The sequence below is a fragment of the Macrotis lagotis genome, chromosome 5 (genome assembly GCF_037893015.1).
Source record: "Macrotis lagotis isolate mMagLag1 chromosome 5, bilby.v1.9.chrom.fasta, whole genome shotgun sequence".
NCBI lineage: Eukaryota > Metazoa > Chordata > Mammalia > Peramelemorphia > Peramelidae > Macrotis > Macrotis lagotis.
The window spans coordinates 59,049,782-59,072,943 of NC_133662.1; the positions used below are offsets into that span (position 1 = coordinate 59,049,782).

The 23,162-nt window shown below is 30.6% G+C and overlaps 1 protein-coding gene across 2 annotated transcripts in view; it reads left to right on the top strand.

Annotated features, from left to right (window-relative positions):
* Nucleotides 1-23,162, top strand: part of RIMS1 (regulating synaptic membrane exocytosis 1) — a 658,456-nt gene that overhangs the window by 485,697 nt on the left and 149,597 nt on the right. The window contains exons 20-21 of one of the 2 annotated variants that reach the window (XM_074237321.1): nucleotides 3,998-4,110; nucleotides 9,110-9,139. In XM_074237321.1, coding sequence (XP_074093422.1) covers nucleotides 3,998-4,110; nucleotides 9,110-9,139 — 143 coding nt within the window. Of the gene's footprint in view, nucleotides 1-3,997; nucleotides 4,111-9,109; nucleotides 9,140-10,170; nucleotides 10,382-23,162 lie in introns of those variants that run through there. The other variant, XM_074237319.1, reaches the window with a different exon arrangement.

Below are 23,162 nucleotides of genomic sequence, written 5' to 3' on the forward strand. Positions count from 1 at the left end.
ACATACCTCATTTTTATAATTATACTACAAGGACATATTTATTTCTTCTTGGATGTTTACAGAAAAAAATTGATTTGGAACTTATATTTCTATTTGTTTCTTTGCTTATTATTTGTATTTTCATAAACATATTAATTTAGAAAAATTTGAAAATGCATCAGTCATAGATGAAAGGTTAGCACAATGAAATATATTTTCACAATTTGTTTTTTTGAAATAACAAAAAATTATTTCAGTTGGTGAGTTTTTAAAAAAATAAAAATGTGCTGTTACATTAGAATAATTTAAGATCAATGTATATGTGACTACAGGATGATTTTTCAAAGTAGGTTATTCAGTTTGTTTTCTTTAACTAAAATAATGATTAAAATTCATGATATGAACCAACTTTGACCTAGGGGAATTTTAAAAACTGGAAGTTATAGATGAATAGCTGAAGGGTAGCTGTAGAAGGAATCCTCCATACAGATAAAATAACAGACTCAAATCCCAACCCACTTATGCTATAAAGAGCTGCCACCAACAACAACTACAATGAATATGTGACTGATGTATTGACATTTTGGCTACTTATTTCTGACTATTATCCTTGTATAAATTTTTATTGTTGATTATCTATTCTTTTGGCTCTTATAGATCCAAGTTATAATGTTGGCATTGAGATTAAGAAATAATAGACAGATGTTATGAAACTTCACCAAAGAAAAGCCTCAGTATTTCACCTTGCTCTTTATTAGTTAATTCTTGTTGTTCCCCTCTCTGAAGACAGTTGAGACTATAACAACTTCTGGATTATGACAAAGATCTGTCAAAGCTCAAATCCCAAAGTACTGGGTTTGGATTAATATTTGTTAACTGCCTAAATTATACTCTCTCAGTTCCTCACAAATGGCATTGAATTTTTGTGAATTTTAGATAGATCATAAATCAGTGACAATTGAAGAAAATATGTCATTTTGAATGAAAAATTAAAGAAAAATTGTCTATGTGAATGCAAACTTAATGCTTTGCTCTCTGAAGAGTAAAATCTATTTGAAAAAGGTCCCCATTCACACATTTCAAATTATGAATGAATCTTAGAATAGCATCTGAACAGATGTCCCATGCTTCTTCAAAAGGGGGGGGATTGTATGAATTCACTGTTTGATCCAATAAACAGTATTTAAAAAACCAATTAATTTTTAAAAGAACAACTATGTGAAAAGTGAGCGATAGCCATATATGTTATTAATTTGGGGGGATTTATTTTAGTAAAGAAATGGTGTAAAATGACTTGCTCAAGATCACACAGCTAGGCAATTATTAAGTATCTGAGGTAGGGTTGAACTCAGATCCTCCTGACTCCAGGGTAGATGCTCTATCCAATGTGCCACATAGCTGCCCCCAATTTAATGTTAATTAGACCAAAGACTGTAGAAACATTCTAGAAATAGCAGCAAGTTCTATGCTCCTTTTATTCACTCAAGGTCTTGCTTTAGAAATCATATTTGTGGTCAAGTTTCTGGCTTTCTCTGTTAATACTAGAAAAGAACACATGTAGACTCTTGTTAAGAGGGTAAAGCTATAATCTGCAAATACTGTACTTTTTAAAAAAAAGCATTTTTGTTGATTAGCCCATATATTGAAACCCTCAAGAATTCATAATGTACATGTGCCATTAAAATTAATCCTCTAAGAATGTCATCTGTAATTATATGTGTATATATATATACACATACATATATATGTATATATACATATATATCAATACTAAGTAGTGCTGATTAGAATTAAAAGAAAATGAAAAACAAGTCAGTCCACTGGATAGAGGACCAAGTAGGGCACTAGGATATTCTGGGTGCATGACCTGTCTCTGAGATGTACTGGCCTTTTGACCTTAGGCAAGTTGCTTAATCTTTGAGTACTCTAGGCAGCTTTCTAGTGACAATGTGCAAATATTCCTGGTAAAGGAAATCCATTCATCAGGAGAATACTATCTTATTGTCGTCATTAGTCTAAGCCCAGTCCCATCTACATCTTGAAAATCATACTTTAAACCTTCCACATATTGTGCATTATTCATTCCTGAAAGAAATTATTTGAAACATCCTTACGTGAATTCTTCTATGTCAACCTAAACTTCCTTGGATAAAGAGGGGATATATTTATGAATAAAAGAAATCCAATGAATCACTTTAAAGCTGTTTTGGCATGATCATTCTCAATGCTAGGTTGTTTGTTTATACTTATTTGCACACCAGTATCTAGTAATTAATGATAGAATTTTGCTTGGTTCTGAGCACCTGAACGATTACTTTAAGGAAGTTTTTCTTGGGCAAACGGGTGGCGGGAAAGATTATGTGAACGTGTTGACTGAAAAATTTTTTCTGACCCTAATGTTTTAGGGTTCACCCACAACATCTTTCTAGAAGGGGACACCCTACCCCAAGAACAACTGATCAGCCAGTCATTAGGGGAAAGCATCCCTCTCGCTCAAGGTCGAGTGAGCATTCTAGTGTCAGAACACTGTGTTCTATACATCACCTTGCGCCAGGAGGGTCGGCACCAGCTTCTCCGCTTCTGACAAGGTTGCTATTCCATGTACAGCCCCACATTCATGTGCTGCCTTCCAGGTGTCAGTGTGGTGTTGTACCTTCCTGAACATTTGATGCTTTCACTCATTACGGCACTATACTTATGAGTCCTTTTTTCATGACACTTACACACTTCTCTCACCTCCTTTAAGACTTACATCTAATTTCTCTGTATTGATGGACATTCTCTATTTCCTACCCTAAAACTACCATCAAGAATTAAATCTGGCTGTGTTGCGTCCTTCCATCTGTTTGTGGCATATTCATATGAAAGGGTTTTTTAAAATCTGGGAAAAGTGAATTACTTGGGGGAGAAAAAGCTTACACTCCCTTTAGAATGTACAAGAAATAATATCCTTGCATTGCAATTAAATGTTATTTTACTGATTCTTAACTTAAAATAGGTGATCATTAACATATAAATATTTAGAGCCACAACTCCTGTGCTATAATTAAAGCTATTTCTCTTACTTATCATATAAAATAAAATGTTATCTGATGAGGCGGCATAGTAATGTGTATAGAGAGCTGACCTCAAAATTAGGAAGATCTAGGTTCATATCTTACTTCTAACACATACTTACTATATGATTCTGGGCATAATTAACCCTCTTAGTGGCCCAGGTGACTTTCTAAAATTTTGAAGTGTATAGAAAATGCTTTCCTGCAGTGGTAGAGAAAGGTCTTCATCAGGTACTTCCTATACCAATGAGATCACTGGTCTCATCCTGTTTATCTATTTTTTTTAACCTTTGCTCAAGCCCTGTGATATCTGTCCAAAATTAAGATTTCATTTCATTTTTTTAAAAAGTTTTAATATCCATAATGGAAAATTTAATAAGTTATATAAGAATGATGAATATTTCATTAGTATTTAGAGTTGTTTGAAGGTAGTATGCATAATTCTGGAAACACCATTTTTAGTCATGGAAGTGTAGGTGATTTGAAAAAATATCTATTTATTAGCTATGTTGTACATACAAATTCTTAGGCCTCCAACTATATGTGTTTGGTTCACTACTAATAAGAATGGATCATTTGAGGAACAGCATCCATATAATCAAAATATTTCAATTAGAAGCTGCAAAATTCAGAAGTCCAGTCAATCAGTCAATCCAGTCAAATGCTTACAAGATGTCAGATATTTCAATGATCACTGGGGATACAGAGAAAGGCAAAGGACAGCCTCTGCTCTCAAGGAATTGCTGCTAATTCTATTAAGTAGAATTGTGGAACATATATTCACAGTCCATTTCCATGCTCTCTTGATATTGCTTTTTTTTTCATCCATCTAAAATTGTGCTTACTTTTTTTCCTTCAGTGAAGATCAGACAAGAATTTTAATGTTTGACTTAGCAAAATAAATCACATTGGATAGTTGACTTGTATCGCATTGGTTTCCTTTTTCCTTCTTTCCTTTACAGAATTCACCAACAAGGAAGTCCAGGACAGTCTCCTCCTGCAGACACAGCTTTCAGCAATCGTAGGGGAAGACAACTACCACAAGTTCCAATAAGAAGTGGCAGTATAGAACAAGGTATCACCTAATGAATGAGCTATCATAGTCTATAAATTTTGCATTTCAGAGCATACCTTGTTTCATAATCTGTCACTCAGTTTTTTGCACAAAATAATTACTTTTACACTGGACAGAATTCTGTGAATGGTAAGAATATGATTTATATAAATTCTTAGATTGTCAGTTCAAAGTACTAATTAGTTGGTAAAAGAAAAATAAAACTTCTTTGGGGAGTGACAAAACAAAAGCATAAATACATTTGTACTTTGAAACAAGGATATTAGAGTGAATTCTTTCACTAAATGCTTGTGACTTAAGATCCATCAGTCAGTTTGGGACTAAGTAACTCTTCCTTGAACATTTCCTTAATGAGAATTATGATTTACAAGTGTCTACAAGAGACAAAGAATGGACATGCTTGAATTTGAGTTCAATTTTAGAAATGCATATTGCTTTATTATTTTCTAATGTATATGTTGCATTTTATAATGCACATAGGTTTCTTTTTAAAATGAAAAATAGAAGTCACAAACATGATCCAGGTCAAATGGTTTATATGTGAAAATGAGATTTCTGGTCCCTGAAAAAAATAGAAGGAATTATTTGTTTTAAATGAATGATATTTTTAATTGTTAAATGGTGATGAAATAACATGGAAACCTAGATGCTTTTTCTTGAATAGATGGAGTTGGCAGGGGTGTGATAATTAACTTACAAAAACTATGATTGGGTATCCTTATATAATTGTAAATATAATATCCTTGATTAAGACAAAAAGAGATTTCACAGAAAATGTATGTTCAACGTTGAAACACTGCATATCCTCCCTTACCAGTATCTACCATAGCTGAATTTCACTTTGTCTTTTATTCTATATTTAGGATTTCTTCTTTTCATTTAATGCTAACTACGGTGTGGGTACTAGAACTGATTATATAATATTGAAATATGGCTGGACTTTTGCATTAGAAAGTTGGAAAGTATCAGTTTGCTTGGTTCAATTTCTGGTCTGACTAATGGCATTACTTGGTATGTCACCTTTCATTATATATATCTATATCTATATCTATATCTATATTTATTTATTTATTTATATGTATGTCTATATTTTAATGTTTTTTGTATTTTTCTTTGAATACAATGTATTTTATTTTACCTTGAGCTATTTTGTTGATCCCTAACAGTAAAATTGCCTTACTTAAAGCATCATGACACAAATGTAGATTGAGCTACATGACTTTTGAAGTTTCCTCCAAATTTGAGATTCTATTTCTAAACAAAAATCAAAGGTTTAATAAAAGACACAAATTAATTTTTCAAATGGATATCATAATATAACTTAGGAAGTGTAATGATGAGGAATGCTTGTTCAATAAAAGCCAAGACTTGCATATGTTGAAGCATCATATTTTCAGGTCATGTTTGGTACAATTCTTTTTACAGGTGGTGTTAATAGGGTCTCCTTTGGAAATGATTAATTCTGTGAAAATTTGACTTTACTTTCTGAAATAATAATTTTTATTTTAATTATATATATATATATATGGTCTATTGTTTGTTCTGTTTTCTAAAAGATTACATCAAAATGTTCAATATTGATGACCATTTAGAGAGACTTTCCTTAAAAAACTAAAATTAGTTATTCTTTTATATTTACATAAAAAAACAAGATTTTGCCATCTTCATGTTTTCCTGTTGCACAGTTTAAGAATGATATTAAATTTGGTACTTAGCTACTATTATGAGTTGTTAGCTTTATATTATCAGCTATCTGGGTCCTAAATGACATTCTTATTAGAAATTCTTTGCATTTCCTCCACTTGTAAATCAAGTACTCTAAGGGTTTGCTACCAAAAAATTGCACTGCATATTGATCATATATGAAGAGACCATTGCTACTTTATTGCCATAAAACCAAGGATTGCTTCTACAGATTCAAAGAGGATAAAATTTCAAATTTTCATTAGAGGATAATCAGATTTTTGCTTAAAAACTGAATATTTGCTCTTCATGATATTAATATCCACAGATGTCTTGCAGAGAAACTTCAATTTGTCACATTTGTGCTGAGTGGAAGAACAGGAGTGGCTGAGAATGAATTGATTGTGGTTTTTCTTCTAATATTTAGTTTTATAGGTTTATCTTATTGTACATAAAATTTTTTTTGTTTGCCTAATGTTACTAGACATTTCTTCAAGGATTTATGTCTTCAAGAGTCAATAGAAATTTACCTGTTCTTAAATTATAACTGTAAACAATATGTTATGATATGAGAGGTTGTTTTTAACATTTGTAAGTCAAAATTTGTTCCCATTTTTTATATATTCTTTAGAAATGCTTTCAATAACACTGGTAGACCATGTCAAAATGCTCAAAACAGTGAAACCTCAAGAAATCCCATGCTAAACCAAAATTTATTTGGCATGTATTGTTATGAATATAATGCTAAATGAGTTTTAAAATTTTTATTTTCTATTTCTTGATAATAGAATTTTTTAAAATGAGTCCAAGCAATTGATTCTGAATCAATTGCATTTTGTTATAAGAATTTATTAAAGATTTTAATTTGTGAAAAGAAAGGATTTAAGTTGAAGTAGTATCCATTATACTTTTCTGTGAGTGCACTTTATTCTAGAAACTTTGAGTTATCTTCTGACAATTTTTAATATAATTATGTATACATATATACAAACATATATATATATACATACGCATACTATACACACACAGATATATATATATATATATATATATATATATATATATATATATATATTCAGTTTCTCAAGGAGAATAATATGGTTTCAATGTTGAGTTAGAATGATATGATAGAGAACTGGCTTTGACTTTGGTTCAAGTTCTGCCTCTGACATATCCTGGCTCTGTGACCCTGGGTAAATCATTTAACTTCTTAGTATTCTAGACAAATCTTTAAAAAGTTTCAGGAAAGGTGTTAATCTGTTGGTAGAAATTTTTGGGTTTTGGTTTTCCCCTACATAAGTATTTCCCATCAGTGAAATCATGGATCCATATGAGTTTATTACCCTTATTTGAACTTTTATGCTAATGCTTTTTTTCCTTCCTTCCTTCCTTCCTTCCTTCCTTCCTTCCTTCCTTCCTTCCTTCCTTCCTTCCTTCCTTCCTTCCTTCCAACAATTTAATTTGACAACCACACCAGGTTTAATTTATTTTAGATTGACTTTATATAAGTCTCTTGGAATAAATATGGTAGCATTCCTGATTTTGACTCTTTACCAAAGCAGAAAGTAAACTTCTTAAATGATTTCCCCTAATACTCAAGTGCTATGTTATTCTCAATTTTTTAATGTGGTAATCAAAACATCTGACTATAACTATTTTTCTTGAATCAAACGATCTACTGCATATTCTTTCTTTTACTTTAGAATGTTTTTACTATTAGAAAGAGAAAACAATAAATTCTTTGAAAGAATTCAATTCTTCTTGTCCATAAAATGTATTTTGAATGCCCCAAAATTGCTCAAATAGGAAATTATAGGTACTTTATGGAATTTAATTCTTAGTAATTTGATTCAACTATTATTAATAAGTGACAGCTATATGTAGAAAATTAAATGATTGCCAAATGAAACCGATTTCAAATTAAGCTAGGTTCTCCAAGAAATTCAGTATTGAGGAGACAATTGGTCTATTCCAGGGATTTCAAATGTACTGATCACATGAAATACACTATATTCCTGTGTGAGACTCATATCAGATTAAAAGTAATTGAGAAATATTTAACAAAAAAATAAAAATACAATAAAACATAGTTAATATTGAGATGGTTTTCTAAGTCCACATTATGCAATCTATATAGGATCCTTTAATTGAATTTGAAAACATTGGTCTGTAACATATTGGAAACTAATAGTAGAAAGCACACTTGAAAAAAGAGAAATTTGAGTATCCATGTAATTTCTAGAGATGATAAGTAAAATATAGCTGCATGGATATAATGATGTCATATCATAGAAGTGGCCAGGAGGGAAATATCCAAGAATTTGGTCACCTACTGACACTGTACTAATGCAAAGGAGTGAATAGAATACCATGATGCTTAGGTTCTTATAATAACATCTTTGGATATTTTTCTAGACCAGAGAATAGAATTATGATTTTTTTCCTGTATCATATGTATATTTGGTGGGAAAATTTAAAAAAAATGGGTGGCTAATCTAATTTGGAAGCCTACACAAAACATAATTTCATTTAGATAGTTTTGGCCAATAAAGCTACAGTTCTATGGTAATTGAATTATGTCTATGAATACCAACATTTTAATGGCTATAATGGTGATTCAAGAATCAACTTATGAAATCTGAAAAGCTGCATAAAACAGATTTTTGAGCTTTGCAACTTTATTTAAATGATTTCTCTTTTAGAAATAATACTAATGAATATGCTTCATAATGTAGATATATTACCAGTGATTTATTTAGCAAATTTTTATTGGTGACCTCTAGCATACATTTTAGATAGACTGGAGGGATAAAGTCTCTAAAGTAGAAAAAAGTAATTGCTATTAATATGAAATTAAATATCAATACAATATTTCATATAATCACTGTTATAAAAATGAGTAAATATATTTTTCCATGGACAATCTAATATCATATTGCAGCACATCTAGAGAAATTCTAAAGGTACCCAGAAAGTATAAGAGAGATACCATGGACTTTTTGTTTTAAACTATCTACATTTTCACTTCTTCATTTTTGTGATTTCATTTGACATCTTCTGGGGACTTTACTAAAGTCTGTTGGAAGTCAATAGAGTTTCCCTCATCTCCTTTGATTATTTTTGGTACCATGTCTGATCCTGCCTCAACTTTGGCATCTCATGGTTTGTCATTAAAATTTATCATATCACTTTTCTACATTTTATATATATTTTTATTGTTCATGTCATTGTCTTTTTATACATTTCCTTGTCTAACTATAAATTTGCTGATTTCTTTCTTTTGTTTCCATCATTATGTGCATTTAATTCATTGAAGAACAAGACAAATATAGCTCTTCCTCAAAAGGTAAATATTAATATAACTTTTCTAACCCTTTAACCTTGTTACCTTTCCATTATAAAATGTAATAGGTATTTTGGAACTTTGCTCTCTTGAATTTTAAAAAGTCAAAATTTTTATGAATAGACATTAAAATGATAATTATTTATTCAGTTCATCATTGCTGCTTTTGAATTTGAAATATATTTAGAGAAAGGTTGAATATTCAGTGTTAATTATAGATTAGATGGACTCTTGAAAATACTTTTACTTATGGAAATTAATATCTATGTGTCATAAATTTCTATTTATTAATACAGATAAAATAGAGATCTTTTCAGTGCAACAAGAAACTCCTTATCAAAGTAATAAAAATATCAAAGTTAATTCCATTTACTCTTTTGCTATTGATCAAGAATCGGAGTCTCACCTTCTCTTCAGCAAGAACTACCTGACCTCATGATCAGGTACAGAGAGAGAGCAGAAATTTGTTCTCGTTAATAATCTAGATTTACTCCTAGGAATTTTCTAGAAAGATAGATGTTTCTATGCATAACCACAACCTGTCTATAATCACTGCCTCCAAAGATGTGAAATGGTTGTAAATTATTGAAGATCTCAGAAAAGAGTGATATACCAGTTAATATTCGATCTCTTCTTTAATCTTGTTTGGGTAGCATCCTATTTGTTTGGGTAACATCCTATTTTCAGATTGATTATTTGATACTCCAAGATATGTGGTTCTTTCACTATCTTTGCATACTAGATGTGTTATATATATATATATATATATATATATATATATATATATATATATATATGAGACAAACATTTTGGAAGAATTTACAGAATATAAAATTTGCAACCCACTATTTTAACAATCCTCATTGCACCAACAGGATAGTTGCAAATTTTCCAACATGCTGCAGTAGTTAAAATTAGGAATATATTGGTGAAGACTAAGCTCCTTACACTATTATAAAGTCCCTATTTTACCCGTACCAATATAAAGACCTCCAGAAATGCCAGTATTATGAATACATTGTCATCTTTATTTGAATGCATTAAAATTCTATTACACCAAATTTCTTATCAACCTGGTTTCAAATGTATCACTAGATGACATGTGTTCTTTTTATTCCCATGGTTTTGCACTGCTTTCTGTGCATTCTGCTTTTGCCATTAAAGTTCATGCTACATGGCTACATGGAAGGAACACACATCCTTTGGGTTCAGAAGGATTAAAGTGAGGCCCAATGCAACTGAAAGGTATAGAGTCCTTTAATTATAGTTGATTAATTATCTTTACTAGAGAAATGCTAGAATTTAATAGTTTGCTTCAGAATTCCACAAAGCAGTTTAAAAAAATAATGCTCTGTGTTTAGAGCAACAAAACCAAGCTGCCTTTGTAAATAAATTACCTACTAATTAAAGTTTATGATTGGAAAATGAAAAAAAATTAGTAAACAAGGCAGTGTTGTACAGGGAAAAGAAGACTGAATTTTAAGTCAAAGGATTTATTTAAATACTCTGTATATCCATGGGCAAATTAATCCACCTCTATGGGCTTCAGTTTTCATACCTATAAAATGAAGGGCTTATACTGTCTTTAATGTTCATTTGAACCATAAACCCTATCATCCTAAGAAGTCAGTTTTGAGGTCCAAATTGACTTGGACCAACAAAAAATCTGTGTTTAGCCTGAAATTTCTACAATAGAGATAACATACCAAGTAGGATATATGCTGGATCTCAGAAGTAGACTAAGCATAGAGAAGACTTCCTGGTTGTTTCAGACTGATAGATTTAATTTATGGTCAAAATAACAGACTAATGGTACTCTTTGGCCAGTATTTGATGGATGGTAAAGCATTTCTACAGGGTCATCATTCTAGTTTTCTAAATGTTCAGATTTTTTATGGAGATGGTAGAATCATAAAGCTATTGCCTAAAATACCCACTTCAGCCTCACTATGAATGATCAACAATACCATACGTATGCCTTGGAGAAAGACCACCAAGACCTCCCCCATAATGGTCACTGCCCCTCAGTTTATTTTATCCTCTCAGATTACTTTTATCCTCTTTATGATTTGTAATCTTGATCCAAAATATTTTGTTCCATTTGGTGAAATAAATGCAAAGTACATCAATAAATTCTATCATCTTCTGGAACTGGGAAAGTGTGAGAAAGAACTAACAATGTCCATATCTCTGTTTTCCTTTTAACAGCCTGTTGTTTAACAACATCAAGGTTATGAAAGACCAAAATGTTCCAATTAGTAGTTAAAAAATAATTCTTTTTTTTCTTTTGCAACCTTTATATTGTGTTCCCTGAAAAACTGGATAGAGCCTACAAATGTAATTGAGGGAAGGCTTCTCAAAGCTGGTAAGAAATGTTTTGCAGAAATGTTTTGATTCAAGAATGAACATGAACAGAAGAACTAACTATTCAAGGAAACATTAACTTTTTTTAATCACATCCAAAAAAATCAGTCACAGGAACATAGAAATTCATGAATATAATAAGGATAATTATATAATTACATATTACATAACTATATTTTTATATATGTATATAATAATTAACATAAAAATACAATATAAAAACTTATTAAAAGGATCAGTTTCATTTATGAAATGTACTGATCTAAATTATGGTGGGTTATCATCACATGTATTTAGAGAAAATTAAATTCCTATGGTTAAAAATAAAAGATCACTTGAGAAAGAATGACTAATCAATCATTAAGTGTTTATTAAATATCTATTATATGTCAGGTACTAAGCCCTGAGGATATAAAAGCAAAAACATAGCAGTTCCTCTCCTCAAGAAGCTTCCATTCTACCAGAAGAACATAAAAGAATATATAACAAAGATAGAAAAGAACTTGTTGGTCAGAGATAAAAGCAGATGACAGAATCTGAAAAAGTTCATTTAGAAGATGGTTCTTAAGTGGAATTATGAAGGAAAAGGAGAATTTTAGGAGACAGAGACAGAAGAGAGAAGGATATATATATATATACATATATATATATATATATACCAGCCAAATTCAAAAGACAGTCCAATGAAATAGAAGATGAAGCAAGAAAGTTAATTCAACTGCATCATAGAATTCAGGAAGGGGAATCATGCATAATAAATCTGGAAAAGTACATGAAATAGGGGTGTGAAGAATATCAAATGATAGATAGAATAGTTAATATCTAATCTAGATGTAATAGAGAGTCACTGAAATTTATTAAGTACATTTGAACTGAACTCTTGAAAATCTAATTTGTACTTGTATGGAAGATAAACTGAGAATGGAATACTAAATAGGAGGCAATTGCAATAGTCCCAGTGAGACATAAGGATCTAAATTAGGGTAGAGGTCATATAAATAGAAAGTAGAGTATAGACATCTAAGATATTTTTGAGTTGAGACATGATAAGGTTTGGCAACTGATATCTGAGGTAAGTAGCAGTCTAGAATGACACAGACGAAATGAATTGGAGAAGTAATATTAGTATGCTCAAAAGAAGCAAAGAAATTAAAACAGGATTGTTGATATTTTTAACTTTGAGAAAGAATAAAGTGGGAAGAATTAAAATCACAAACTCATCTGGCTTTGTAAGGAGAGTTCTAATTTTAGTGACTTAGCTGGTCTTCCACTCATTAAGGGCTAGCAAAATCGGTTAAAATATATGCAAATAAGCTTATGATCTCTTAATAAGATTAAATTCATGTGAGCAAAGTGAAAAGTGTATCCCCAAATAGTCACCTTTGACATCTCACTGTTAGCTGAATTCTTCCACTTGTTCACTATTACTATGATAACTATAATCATATTGCAATTTATACATAGCTAATGAAAGCATATTTATAGTGACCTTAGTTTCATCATGGAGCATGTGGACTGTCAAATGGTCAGATTATAGGACCTGACTTTCTCTGAAATGTCTCTTAACTGGAATATTCTTTGAAAATAGTGGTTAATATTTAAGGATTTATAAACTGGAAGTTCAAATTGATTACTTTATAAATGATTGACTAGTGAAGGAAAAAGAAGGGGGAAGCACAAGGTTCTTTCCCTTTCTGTTAAGAGATAACATATCCAGATGTAACAGAAGTAGCTTAAATTTCTTAGCCCTGGATTTTTCTCATTTATTGTGTGAGGTTGATGATAGAATACTTGTTTATGAATGGTTCCTTGAATATGATCTTGCCTTGTTTGTCATCATAATGTCGATATATTTATCATCCAAACTGTCATTGCAACTTGTGTTGACTCAGAAGATAAAGAAATTCTATGAAAAAAAATTTAGTATCACAGAATCCCTGTCTCTTCTTCACAGATTTTTCTAATTTAGATAGTATTATTTAGAGATTTTTTTGGGGGGGGTTGTCTAGTTTGTTTTGAGTCTGTAATTGTTTCATTGATGCAGCTAGGTAACATATTGGACGTGGAGTTAGAGAGGCCTTAGTTTTTAAATCCAGCTTCAGATATTCACTAGTTGTATATGGCTAGAAAAATTACTTAATCTCTGTCTGCCGTAGTTTTCCTGTCTAAAATGAGGATTAACTCTATTTTAGAGTTGTTGTGAGGATAAAATGAGATAATACTTGTATCACAGTTTGCAAACCTTAAAGGGCCACTGAAATGCTAGTATTATTTATAATTATAGGGCACTCCAGATAAAGAATCTCTGTTTACCACTGCAGATTAGTAGATTCTCAACAATTTTAATTTTAATGAGTTTCCTGGGGCACAGAATCCTTAAATAACTTACCCTGGTTGACACAAATAATTGTATCAGAGGTGAGAATTGGACGAGGGGGTCTTCCTGACTCTAAGACTACTGCCACCCTGTCTCTTAAAAAAAAAGATAATAGGGGCGGCTAGGTGGCACAACGGATAGAACACCTGGAGTCAGGAGTACCTAAATTCAAATTCAACCTCAGACACTTAATAATTACCTAGTTGTGTGGCCTTAGGCAAGCCACTTAACCCCAATTGCCTTGCAAAAACCTAAAAAAAAGGATTATATATATATATATATATATATATATATATATATATATACAATATGACTTTTGATTTTGTGTGTATGTGTGCATGCTAGTGAAGATACATAATGTCACAGAAGCATGGAGACAGGAAGAGTTTTCTCTAACATGTGCAACTCTAAGTTGCCAATGAGTCATATGCATTGGTGAAATGAGTTTCCACCTTAAAAGTCCTTTGGTATTCTTAAAGGTATATATTTTCCCAAAAACTAAATCAAAGAAATCTTCAAACTTGTAGGAGTTTTGCATGCTCAGATATGTGTAGTTTTTGAGTTTGTAGATTAGGCATTTTTTCTCTCTTCAGCATGAATAATATAGCCCTTAAAAGTTAATAATTGCTCTCTGTGAACATCAATACTGCCCATATAACCCCCCTTTCTGTAGGAAGTCCTGAAAGACTGAAGAAGGATTTGTTCTGAAATTAACCAAGTATTTAGAAATAGAGACAATCAGAGGATATTCTAGTCAAAATTTAATAAATAGCTCTTGGAAAAAGTGCATTAAACACATTTTTCAAAGTTTAACATGAAAATTTAACAATTAGCTTTTATCCAATAGCATATTCACAAATGCAAAATCCTAATTGTCTAACTAAGGGGAAAAAATGCCAGGGCCATGGAAGAATAATTATTTATAGAGCAAGCAAATAAGATAAAAAACCAAATGATAGATTCTATTTCTCTCCCTTCAAAAGGGAGTCAGTTATAATAGACAAAAATAACTCCATTTTGATGCTCTCAATGTACTCTCTGTTGTTAATGGTCCAAATATGAATAGAGCACAGTAGGGTCATAAAAAGACGGATAGTAACAATCCCAGAAGTCTACCCTTTAGGCAGCTCACTTGCCCATGAATATTCCAATTATTTTTAAACAACACAACTGCATCATCTGCTCAGGAACTGAATTTTCATTGGTACAAGTATATTTTAAGGTGGTTTCAACTCTTGAGAAGTTTATGCCAGTGTTTAGGAAATGCATGAATTGATTTAAGCAACTTAGCAAAATAAGTTTAATAATTATTTTAAAACTATATGATTTGGGATTAGGGGGCTATCATATCGATGATTTAGATTGAACAGGATATCTCACAAGATGAAAATTTAGCTTAAAAATTCATTAAATTCAATTTGGGTCTTTTATAGTCCAGGGGAAAAAAAGCATATCCAGTATACATATATATATATATATATATATATATATATATATATATATATATATATATATATATATATATATATTCATATTCAACTTTAAAGCTTTGTAAAAACTTTTCCTGGTTTATTTTCTTTTGCCATTTATTTCAATTTCAATTTCTGTTTCAAAGAAAATATTCATCCAGATAACAGAAAGAATTTAAATGTACTTTATGCTCTTGCAAATTAAAATATCTTTTTTAAGGAAGTTAACATTGACATTTATGTTGTGTTTTAAGTCCTGTCTCTCTGTGTACATAAGTGTTTGTATGCATTTTTACATACATGTGTGCATGTAAGAGAACATGAGGATATTGCTTAAGACAATTATAGTGAAGGACATTTGTCAATATGACAGGTCTTTGGATTATTTAGAAAAAAGTTAAAAACATTAAGCAAATTCCTTTGTTTGGAAAAGAAGCTTGTGACACTGAAAAATGTGATGAATTGCTTTTTTCTAATGATTTCTAATATGTGATCATTTATGTCAAAAGAATAGAATTTGTCAAATTAAACAATAATGAATGTCAGGAATTATTGACTGCAACTTTCCATTTGTTCTACAAATGGGAAGATCCAAATCATCAGCTTTACTCATCAATATATTTGAAAATTATGCTTTTCCAGTGGAAAAATATGGCCATACTCAACTATATATTTTTTGTTAATGGTCATGAAAATAGGAAATATTAAAATTCTGATTACATAAAAATTTTATTGCCACCCACTCCTCTTAGGAGACAACATCTTAGAACTTAGAGGGTTTTCAATCTATAACTTTTGCCTCTACTTCAGAAATGAATTTCATACTCATTTAATTGCCTAAGCCTTTTCATCTTTGACTCCTGCTTAATCTCCACATATATCTTATTAAGCATTTATTATGTTTAATTGCCTCAAGAAATGCAAATTGTGCTAATGATTAAATTCCTATAATGAATAGAGTGAAGAAGAAAGTAACAAAACATTCAAGTTTCAACTTGGTAGTTCCTAGTTTCCTTTAAACTCTAAGGAGTAAAATTGCCTGCCCATTGGATTACAGTATCACAGATTTTGAGCTGAAATTGACCCTATAGGTCCTTTTAAGAAGCAGAAACTGAAATCAAAGGATAACTGACTTATCCAATGTTGCACAATAAAATCTGAGGCCAAATTCAAATTCAGATATTCCATACTCCCGTGTCCAGTACCTCTATCCCTTCTAGATATAAAATTCCATAAGTATTATGTTTAAATATTAATAGCCTTCGTTGTCATGTCTCATACTGTTTCCAAGTATTAGATTGTTTTCATTCATCTCTGCTTAGAGATTTTTCCAGATCTCAATTTAAGCCAAGTCTATAAACACAGTACAGATTGTGCTTCAGTGAACTTACTTCATATTCATATTACAAAAAATAATTTTCAGTGACAATTATCCATAATATTGAGTTCTTTAATTGTGGTATAACTGCCTTAGGGAAGTATTTTGCAATTTATATTATTATTTTAGTTTTTGCAAGGCAATGGGGTTAAGGGGCTTGCCCAAGGACACACAGCTAGGTAATTATTAAGTGTCTAAGGTTGGATTTGAACTCAGGGACTCCTGACTCCAGGGCAGGTGCTCTATCCACTGTGCCACCTAGCTGCCCCATTTATATTCTTTTTAAAAGGTTAAAGCTTTTAAAAAATATTTTCATGCAATTCCTAAGTCTTTACATTTATTACCTTTTCTCTATACTTTTAATGGAGAAAGATTATTAAATATAAACAATATTATTTTTCCTTCCAGATTTCATTAATCAAATTTCTATTAGATTGAAGATGCAGAGATGAATGAAAATATTAAAATTATTGTCCATCTAAAGATCAGAAAAAATATATTTATGTCAATAAAGATGCCATTAATAATCATGTGGCTTCCAACAGTTGCCCTAATCAGCCTGGACTTCAGTTTCCTCATTTATAAAATGATAAGAGTAGAATGGATGACCTTTGGTTCCTCTTCAAGCTGAATGATGCTATGGCATAAATTAGAGAATTTTTTTTCCTTTAATGATATTAAGATAAAAATAAAAGATTTTTAAACTTGAAACAGTTACAATGTTTGCCTTAAATATTTGCAAATGAAGAGTGAATATGAAAGTATCTATTTTCATGGGGAAACATCAACATTCTGATTAGATAGAAAAAGTTTTTTTTTTTTAAAGGAGACTTCCTGAAATGGATAATATGACTAGCTGAAGGTTATTATGGTGGTGCGGTAGATAGAGAACTGGTCCTGGAATCAGGAAGACCTGAGTTTAAATTTGACCTCAGACACTTGACACTCATTAGGTATGTGACCCTGGGCAAGTCACTTAATGCTGATTGCCTCACATACAGGGCTATCTCCAGTTATCCTAATCCATATCTAGTCACTGGACCTAGATGATTCCAGAGAAGAAAGTGAGGCTGGTGACTTAGCACAGCACCTCCCTTACTCAAATCCAATTCACATGCTTGTGATGACATCACCCTCTGATGTTTTCAGGAATGAAGGACAAAAAACAAAACAACAGGAAGGCTAGGTGGCGCAGTGGATAGAGCACCGGCCCTGGAGTCAGGAGTACCTGAGTTCAAATTCGGCCTCAGACACATAATAATTTCCTAGCTGTGCAAGTCACTTAACCCCATTGCCTTACGAAAAAAAACCTAAAAAAAAAGCAACAAACAATATTTATTTCATGAGTTGGCAGAATCAAAAATAATTTGTCTTTTTGGGAAAAGCTTCTGGAAATATTGACATCTTACTTCAGTTAAACTAGTCCTTAGTACCACCTAAAGACACTTGGTATGCTGCCAACTTAAAATACTAATCTCTTTGGAGATCTTCCAGAGTTTATGCTTTGATTTCATAGACTTTCACCACTATGATTAGTCATTAAAAAAGGATTTTGAGAGGAAATAGTTAAATTACATTAATTTACATTAATCAATGTTATTTTATGAGTTTTTTCCAAGTAAATGGTATAGATTATTTTTTAATTTTCAACATTGAACTCATTCAGTATAGAAACCTCTACAGTGATACATTTAATTAACTGTTTAACCAAATATGAATTTGAACTAATGTGAGACCATTTATAGAGAAGGAGATCCATAAATCCAAGTAAGCATAAATAAATTTATTTTTAATTCAGCTTAGTGAATCTCTTGGTCCTTTGAAAAAGGAAATTTTTCATTGGGAAAAAATAGTGAAACCATATTACCACTGAATCAGTGGTAGACAAAATTGTATTACATAGATAGATGAGAGGAGGGAAGAAAGGGGAGAAAAGTAGACACAGAAGCAGAAGTGAATGAGAAAGGGAGAGAGAGAGAGAGAGAGAGAGAGAGAGAGAGAGAGAGAGAGTCTCAAACCTGTATTTTCTTTGGTGTGATATAGGACCTCCTGTAATGATATCTATTAGGAATTGTTCTCTAATTCATAGTTTCAAAGAGTAAGACCTCCTGTCATGATGCCTAATCGGAATTCTTATCTATTTCATAGTTTCAAAGAATTAAGAGTTACCTGGGGAAACAGAGTTAAGTGCTTTGCCTAAAGTCACCTAAATAGTATGTCATAGACAGAATTTGAACTGTTTTTCTTGATTCCAACCTGATCCCTTTGACAATTATAAAATTATAAATATTTCTTTGGAATTTGGATTTTATGAATAATGTGTAGTCTAAAATGAATATTCTTACATTTAATTTTACATCATTAGGAACAAAAAAATGGACTTATTTTAGTATAACAACACTCTTTGTGTACCAAGATGTATTTTTAAAAATACAAGTAATTCAAATATAAATATATTTCTCTTTTTTAATAAGTAAAATATATTTTAACAGTTCTATATCTAGTACAGGACAATTTAATAATGAAGCTGTTGTGATTTTCAGTTCACTGTAATTTTTGAAAATTTACTTGTAAACTATTAGTTTTGGGGAGATTCATATGGAGATGCCTATTGAAAGTGAGTAGACATCAATATATTATCAATGGGAAAGTATTGAGGAGAAGGAAAAATTTTGACCAGTAAATGAGTAACCCATCATGCAACAAGAGTAAAGGACAACCAAAATCTAACTCAAGTGCTCCATTGGGATCCATGCATAATGTGAAGAGAATGGAAGAAAGGCCCTCAGTATATTGATTAGATTTCCTGTGGTAAAAGTACAAGAAGATATGGATAAATTAATATAAGTTGGGCAGTTATTAATGGATTCTATCATTATTGTTAGAAGAAAGTCTTAAGGTCACTTTCTATTTGAAGTACTGAAGTCCTGGAATAATTTGTGTTAAGGATGATAAAAATATTTGTGAAATGCAAGCTTAATATTAGAATTTGAGGAAGTTTATTTAATTTTTTTTGTTTTGTCTTCATTGGAGACATAAACTTGAATAAGAATATTTGTATGCATATACATATATAAAATACATGTACCTATAAATTAAACAAATATTAGTCTTCTAGAGTATCTAGAGATACTTTATATATTGAGATAATTTTATTTATATTTCTATTATTGAAGCTCTAATTCTTTTTATTTCAATAATTCAATGTCAAATGATTATTCAACATAATATATCACTTTTCCTTGAAAAATAAGGTCTTTTTTCAAAATGTGTTTATATATATATATATATATATATATATAATTTTTTCTTTTGACAAATTTAGATTTAATATTTTAATCCTTTTTATCATCCTATTTGATATATAGTATCATGAACTTATAATAAATTATTATTACTATATTTGAGAATAATTCAATATATTTATATAACTGAAATGAATAAAATGAAATATATCTTTTTATGTAGTGAGTTCATGATTCACACCAACATTCTTTTGAAGGAAAAGCATTACAATCTAATAAGAAATAAATTGTAATATTTTTAATCTACTGAAGTATGATGACAAAATTATTAAAAATATTAATTAGTATAAAAATAGGAAAATAATTTAGTTAATTATATTGGCTGCCATTTTGATATTGTACATCCAAACAAAATTGCTTCTATAGTGTTTCATTCCCCAGACAACAGTGCCAATTTGACTCGAGAATGGCGAATTTTGACATAATCTAAGAACAGTTTTTAATGACCACACAGGAGGGAACTTTTCAAGATCTCAACAAATATTGTAAAGAAGTTTCTTATTTTTTTTTATATCCACAAAGAATTTTAGAAAAGTTTAATGAAACTGTACAGAATTAAGAGATTAACAGAGGGAAACAAGAGAAAATCACTGTGGGTCAACAGCTAAAAGAGTGAGTTTGTTAGAATGTTTTGAGAAAAAGGTAAAATGTTTTGAAAATGAGGAAAATCAATCATAGCAAGAAATACAAGCTCTTCCATTGTTCAAAATAAATTAAAATTTGTCATGTGGAAAAAATCATTTATGTGGTTCTTCAAAGTAGTTACATATATATATATATATATATATATATATATATATATATTTTTTTTTTTTGATATAAGACCTTCCCAAAGATGCCAACCATATACTACAACCATAGTATAGCAGGTTAAATATCTAATAGGCTTAGCACTCTGATGCTATAAAAATTAAGATTAGATTGATGCCATTTATATTGCTCCTAAATACAAAATAGATATTTCCCCAAACCTAGTTTTTTTTCTAAGAACAGATATAGCAAAAATATTTATAATGGTATATCAGTATAGTTACTTGTCTTGTTTTCTGAATCTTTATTCTGATTCTGGAATACATTGTCTTTGTAAATAATTCAATATTCCTCTTCATTTCTCTGGTAGTAGGATAAATTTAAAATATTTAATTCATATTTGTTTAATGATGATAATGGAATTCTTTTAAATTATTTTTTTATATGGCAAGTAGTTGGATTATTGTCAGTTCAATCCTTCTGCTTGAAAGTCATTGTTTTGTTGGACATTATATGAAATAATAATAATAATAATCATAAAACAGTAATAACAATAACAAGGTTTATGAAACACTTTGCATATTACCTTATTTGTTCCTCATAATAACCTGTGAAGTAGGTGATAAGAATTAGACACAATCTTCCAAAAACTTTACAATTAAAGCTAATTTCAGAGTGTGCAACTGAATTATTTCACCCAAACTAATTGAAGGTTCATCGAGTTTGAGTTTTGATTGCACAGAGTAACAAAAGTGTTTGGTTATGGAAGGAGTTAAGCACATAAAATAATGTACAAATAAATTTCCACCCATGAAACTAGGATTTATGAATTAACCAGTCTTAAATGTTCTACAGTAAAATAGTATCAGATTTAGAAAAATAGTTTTTCAAAATATTATTTAAAGCTATTCTAATCAAAATTGAGGTGTCTTTTTAAGTTCATATTTCTGACTGCTCTTTCTAGGGCAGATAGATTCTGATTGAGTGCTCAAAGCATGGTCTACCATTTAGGAAAAAGACTTTATGGACAACATACATTTTCTTTTTTTTTTTCTGCATCCATGCTATGAAAGTCACCTTCTCTTCCCTCACCCATCACTAGGATACTCAGAATATATATAGTCACACTTCAAATCCTTCATTGTCAATGCTCATAAAATTTCAGGAAAGTCAATTTGTTCTAAGAGTTTATATTATGTTAATTATATTAAAATATTATATCATATTATTTAATTTATTCACCCATAACTATATCTTATTATCCTTTGACTTGAACAAATCTGGATCATTTTTAACCACTTAGCAGGGATTTAATGAAATGGAAAGAGAAAATTTGTCTATTTACCAAAAAGTGACACTAGGCTTAAAACTTTACTAAAATTTCTCCATTGAGTCAGTGTCCCAGCATGATTAATATTCCCATTTAATGCCTACTAAATTATTGTATTAAAATTGTGTATTAATTATTTTTTATTAAAAAAGCTAATACATCTAAATTCTTATTCTGTGCATTAAGTTTGAGTTTCAAACTCCACTTCCACAAAAGGGTAGTGTACATAACAGAGATTCTTGTACTATTGTTATTTGACCATGGCCTGGAGATCCATGAAATGATGATAAGGGATAAAAGAACATAATGATAATGGTGGTGATATTCTCCAGAATCTATCATTTTAACAATGATAGTGCTGATATTAAATCCTCTATCCACATGACAAAGAGGAGTCTGTGTATGTGATAGGCATGGCCTTTGCAGGTATGATCAGAAGACGCAGCGTAGCATAATGTACAGAGAGACAGTCTCAAAGCCAGGCAGATCTGAGTTCAAATCCCAACTGTGACATATTCTTAACTGTGTGACCCTGAGCAAATCACTTGACTTCTCAATGTTCTGGGAAGCTCTATAAGACAATAAATTGCAGACTAGCTGGCTTGCATTAATAGCAATTTCCTTAGCTGAGAGTGTTGTATAATAGGAGAATCACAGGTCTGGAATTTATCTTTCTCAGACAATGAGAGATTTAGAACATAAAAGGATCTCAGGTTATCTAGTATAGAATAGTTATTTTACAAATAAGGAAACATTTATAGGATGGTTAAATATTAGAAGACAAACTCTTCCTACTAGATCATAAGCCCTTTGAGTGCAGAGTCTATCTTTCTTTCATATTTCCATTTTTAATACTCCACAAGTATTTGACACATAGTATATGTTTAATGAATGCTTTTTTATTCATTCAAGTAACTAAGACAAACACATACACACACACAGAAAGACACACAGACACATAAATCAAGGAGTGACTGGATAGTCACATATTGGGTATGTTTTAGTAGAAATTCCTTTAATGATTGGATAATATAATATGACTTGTGAGGTCTC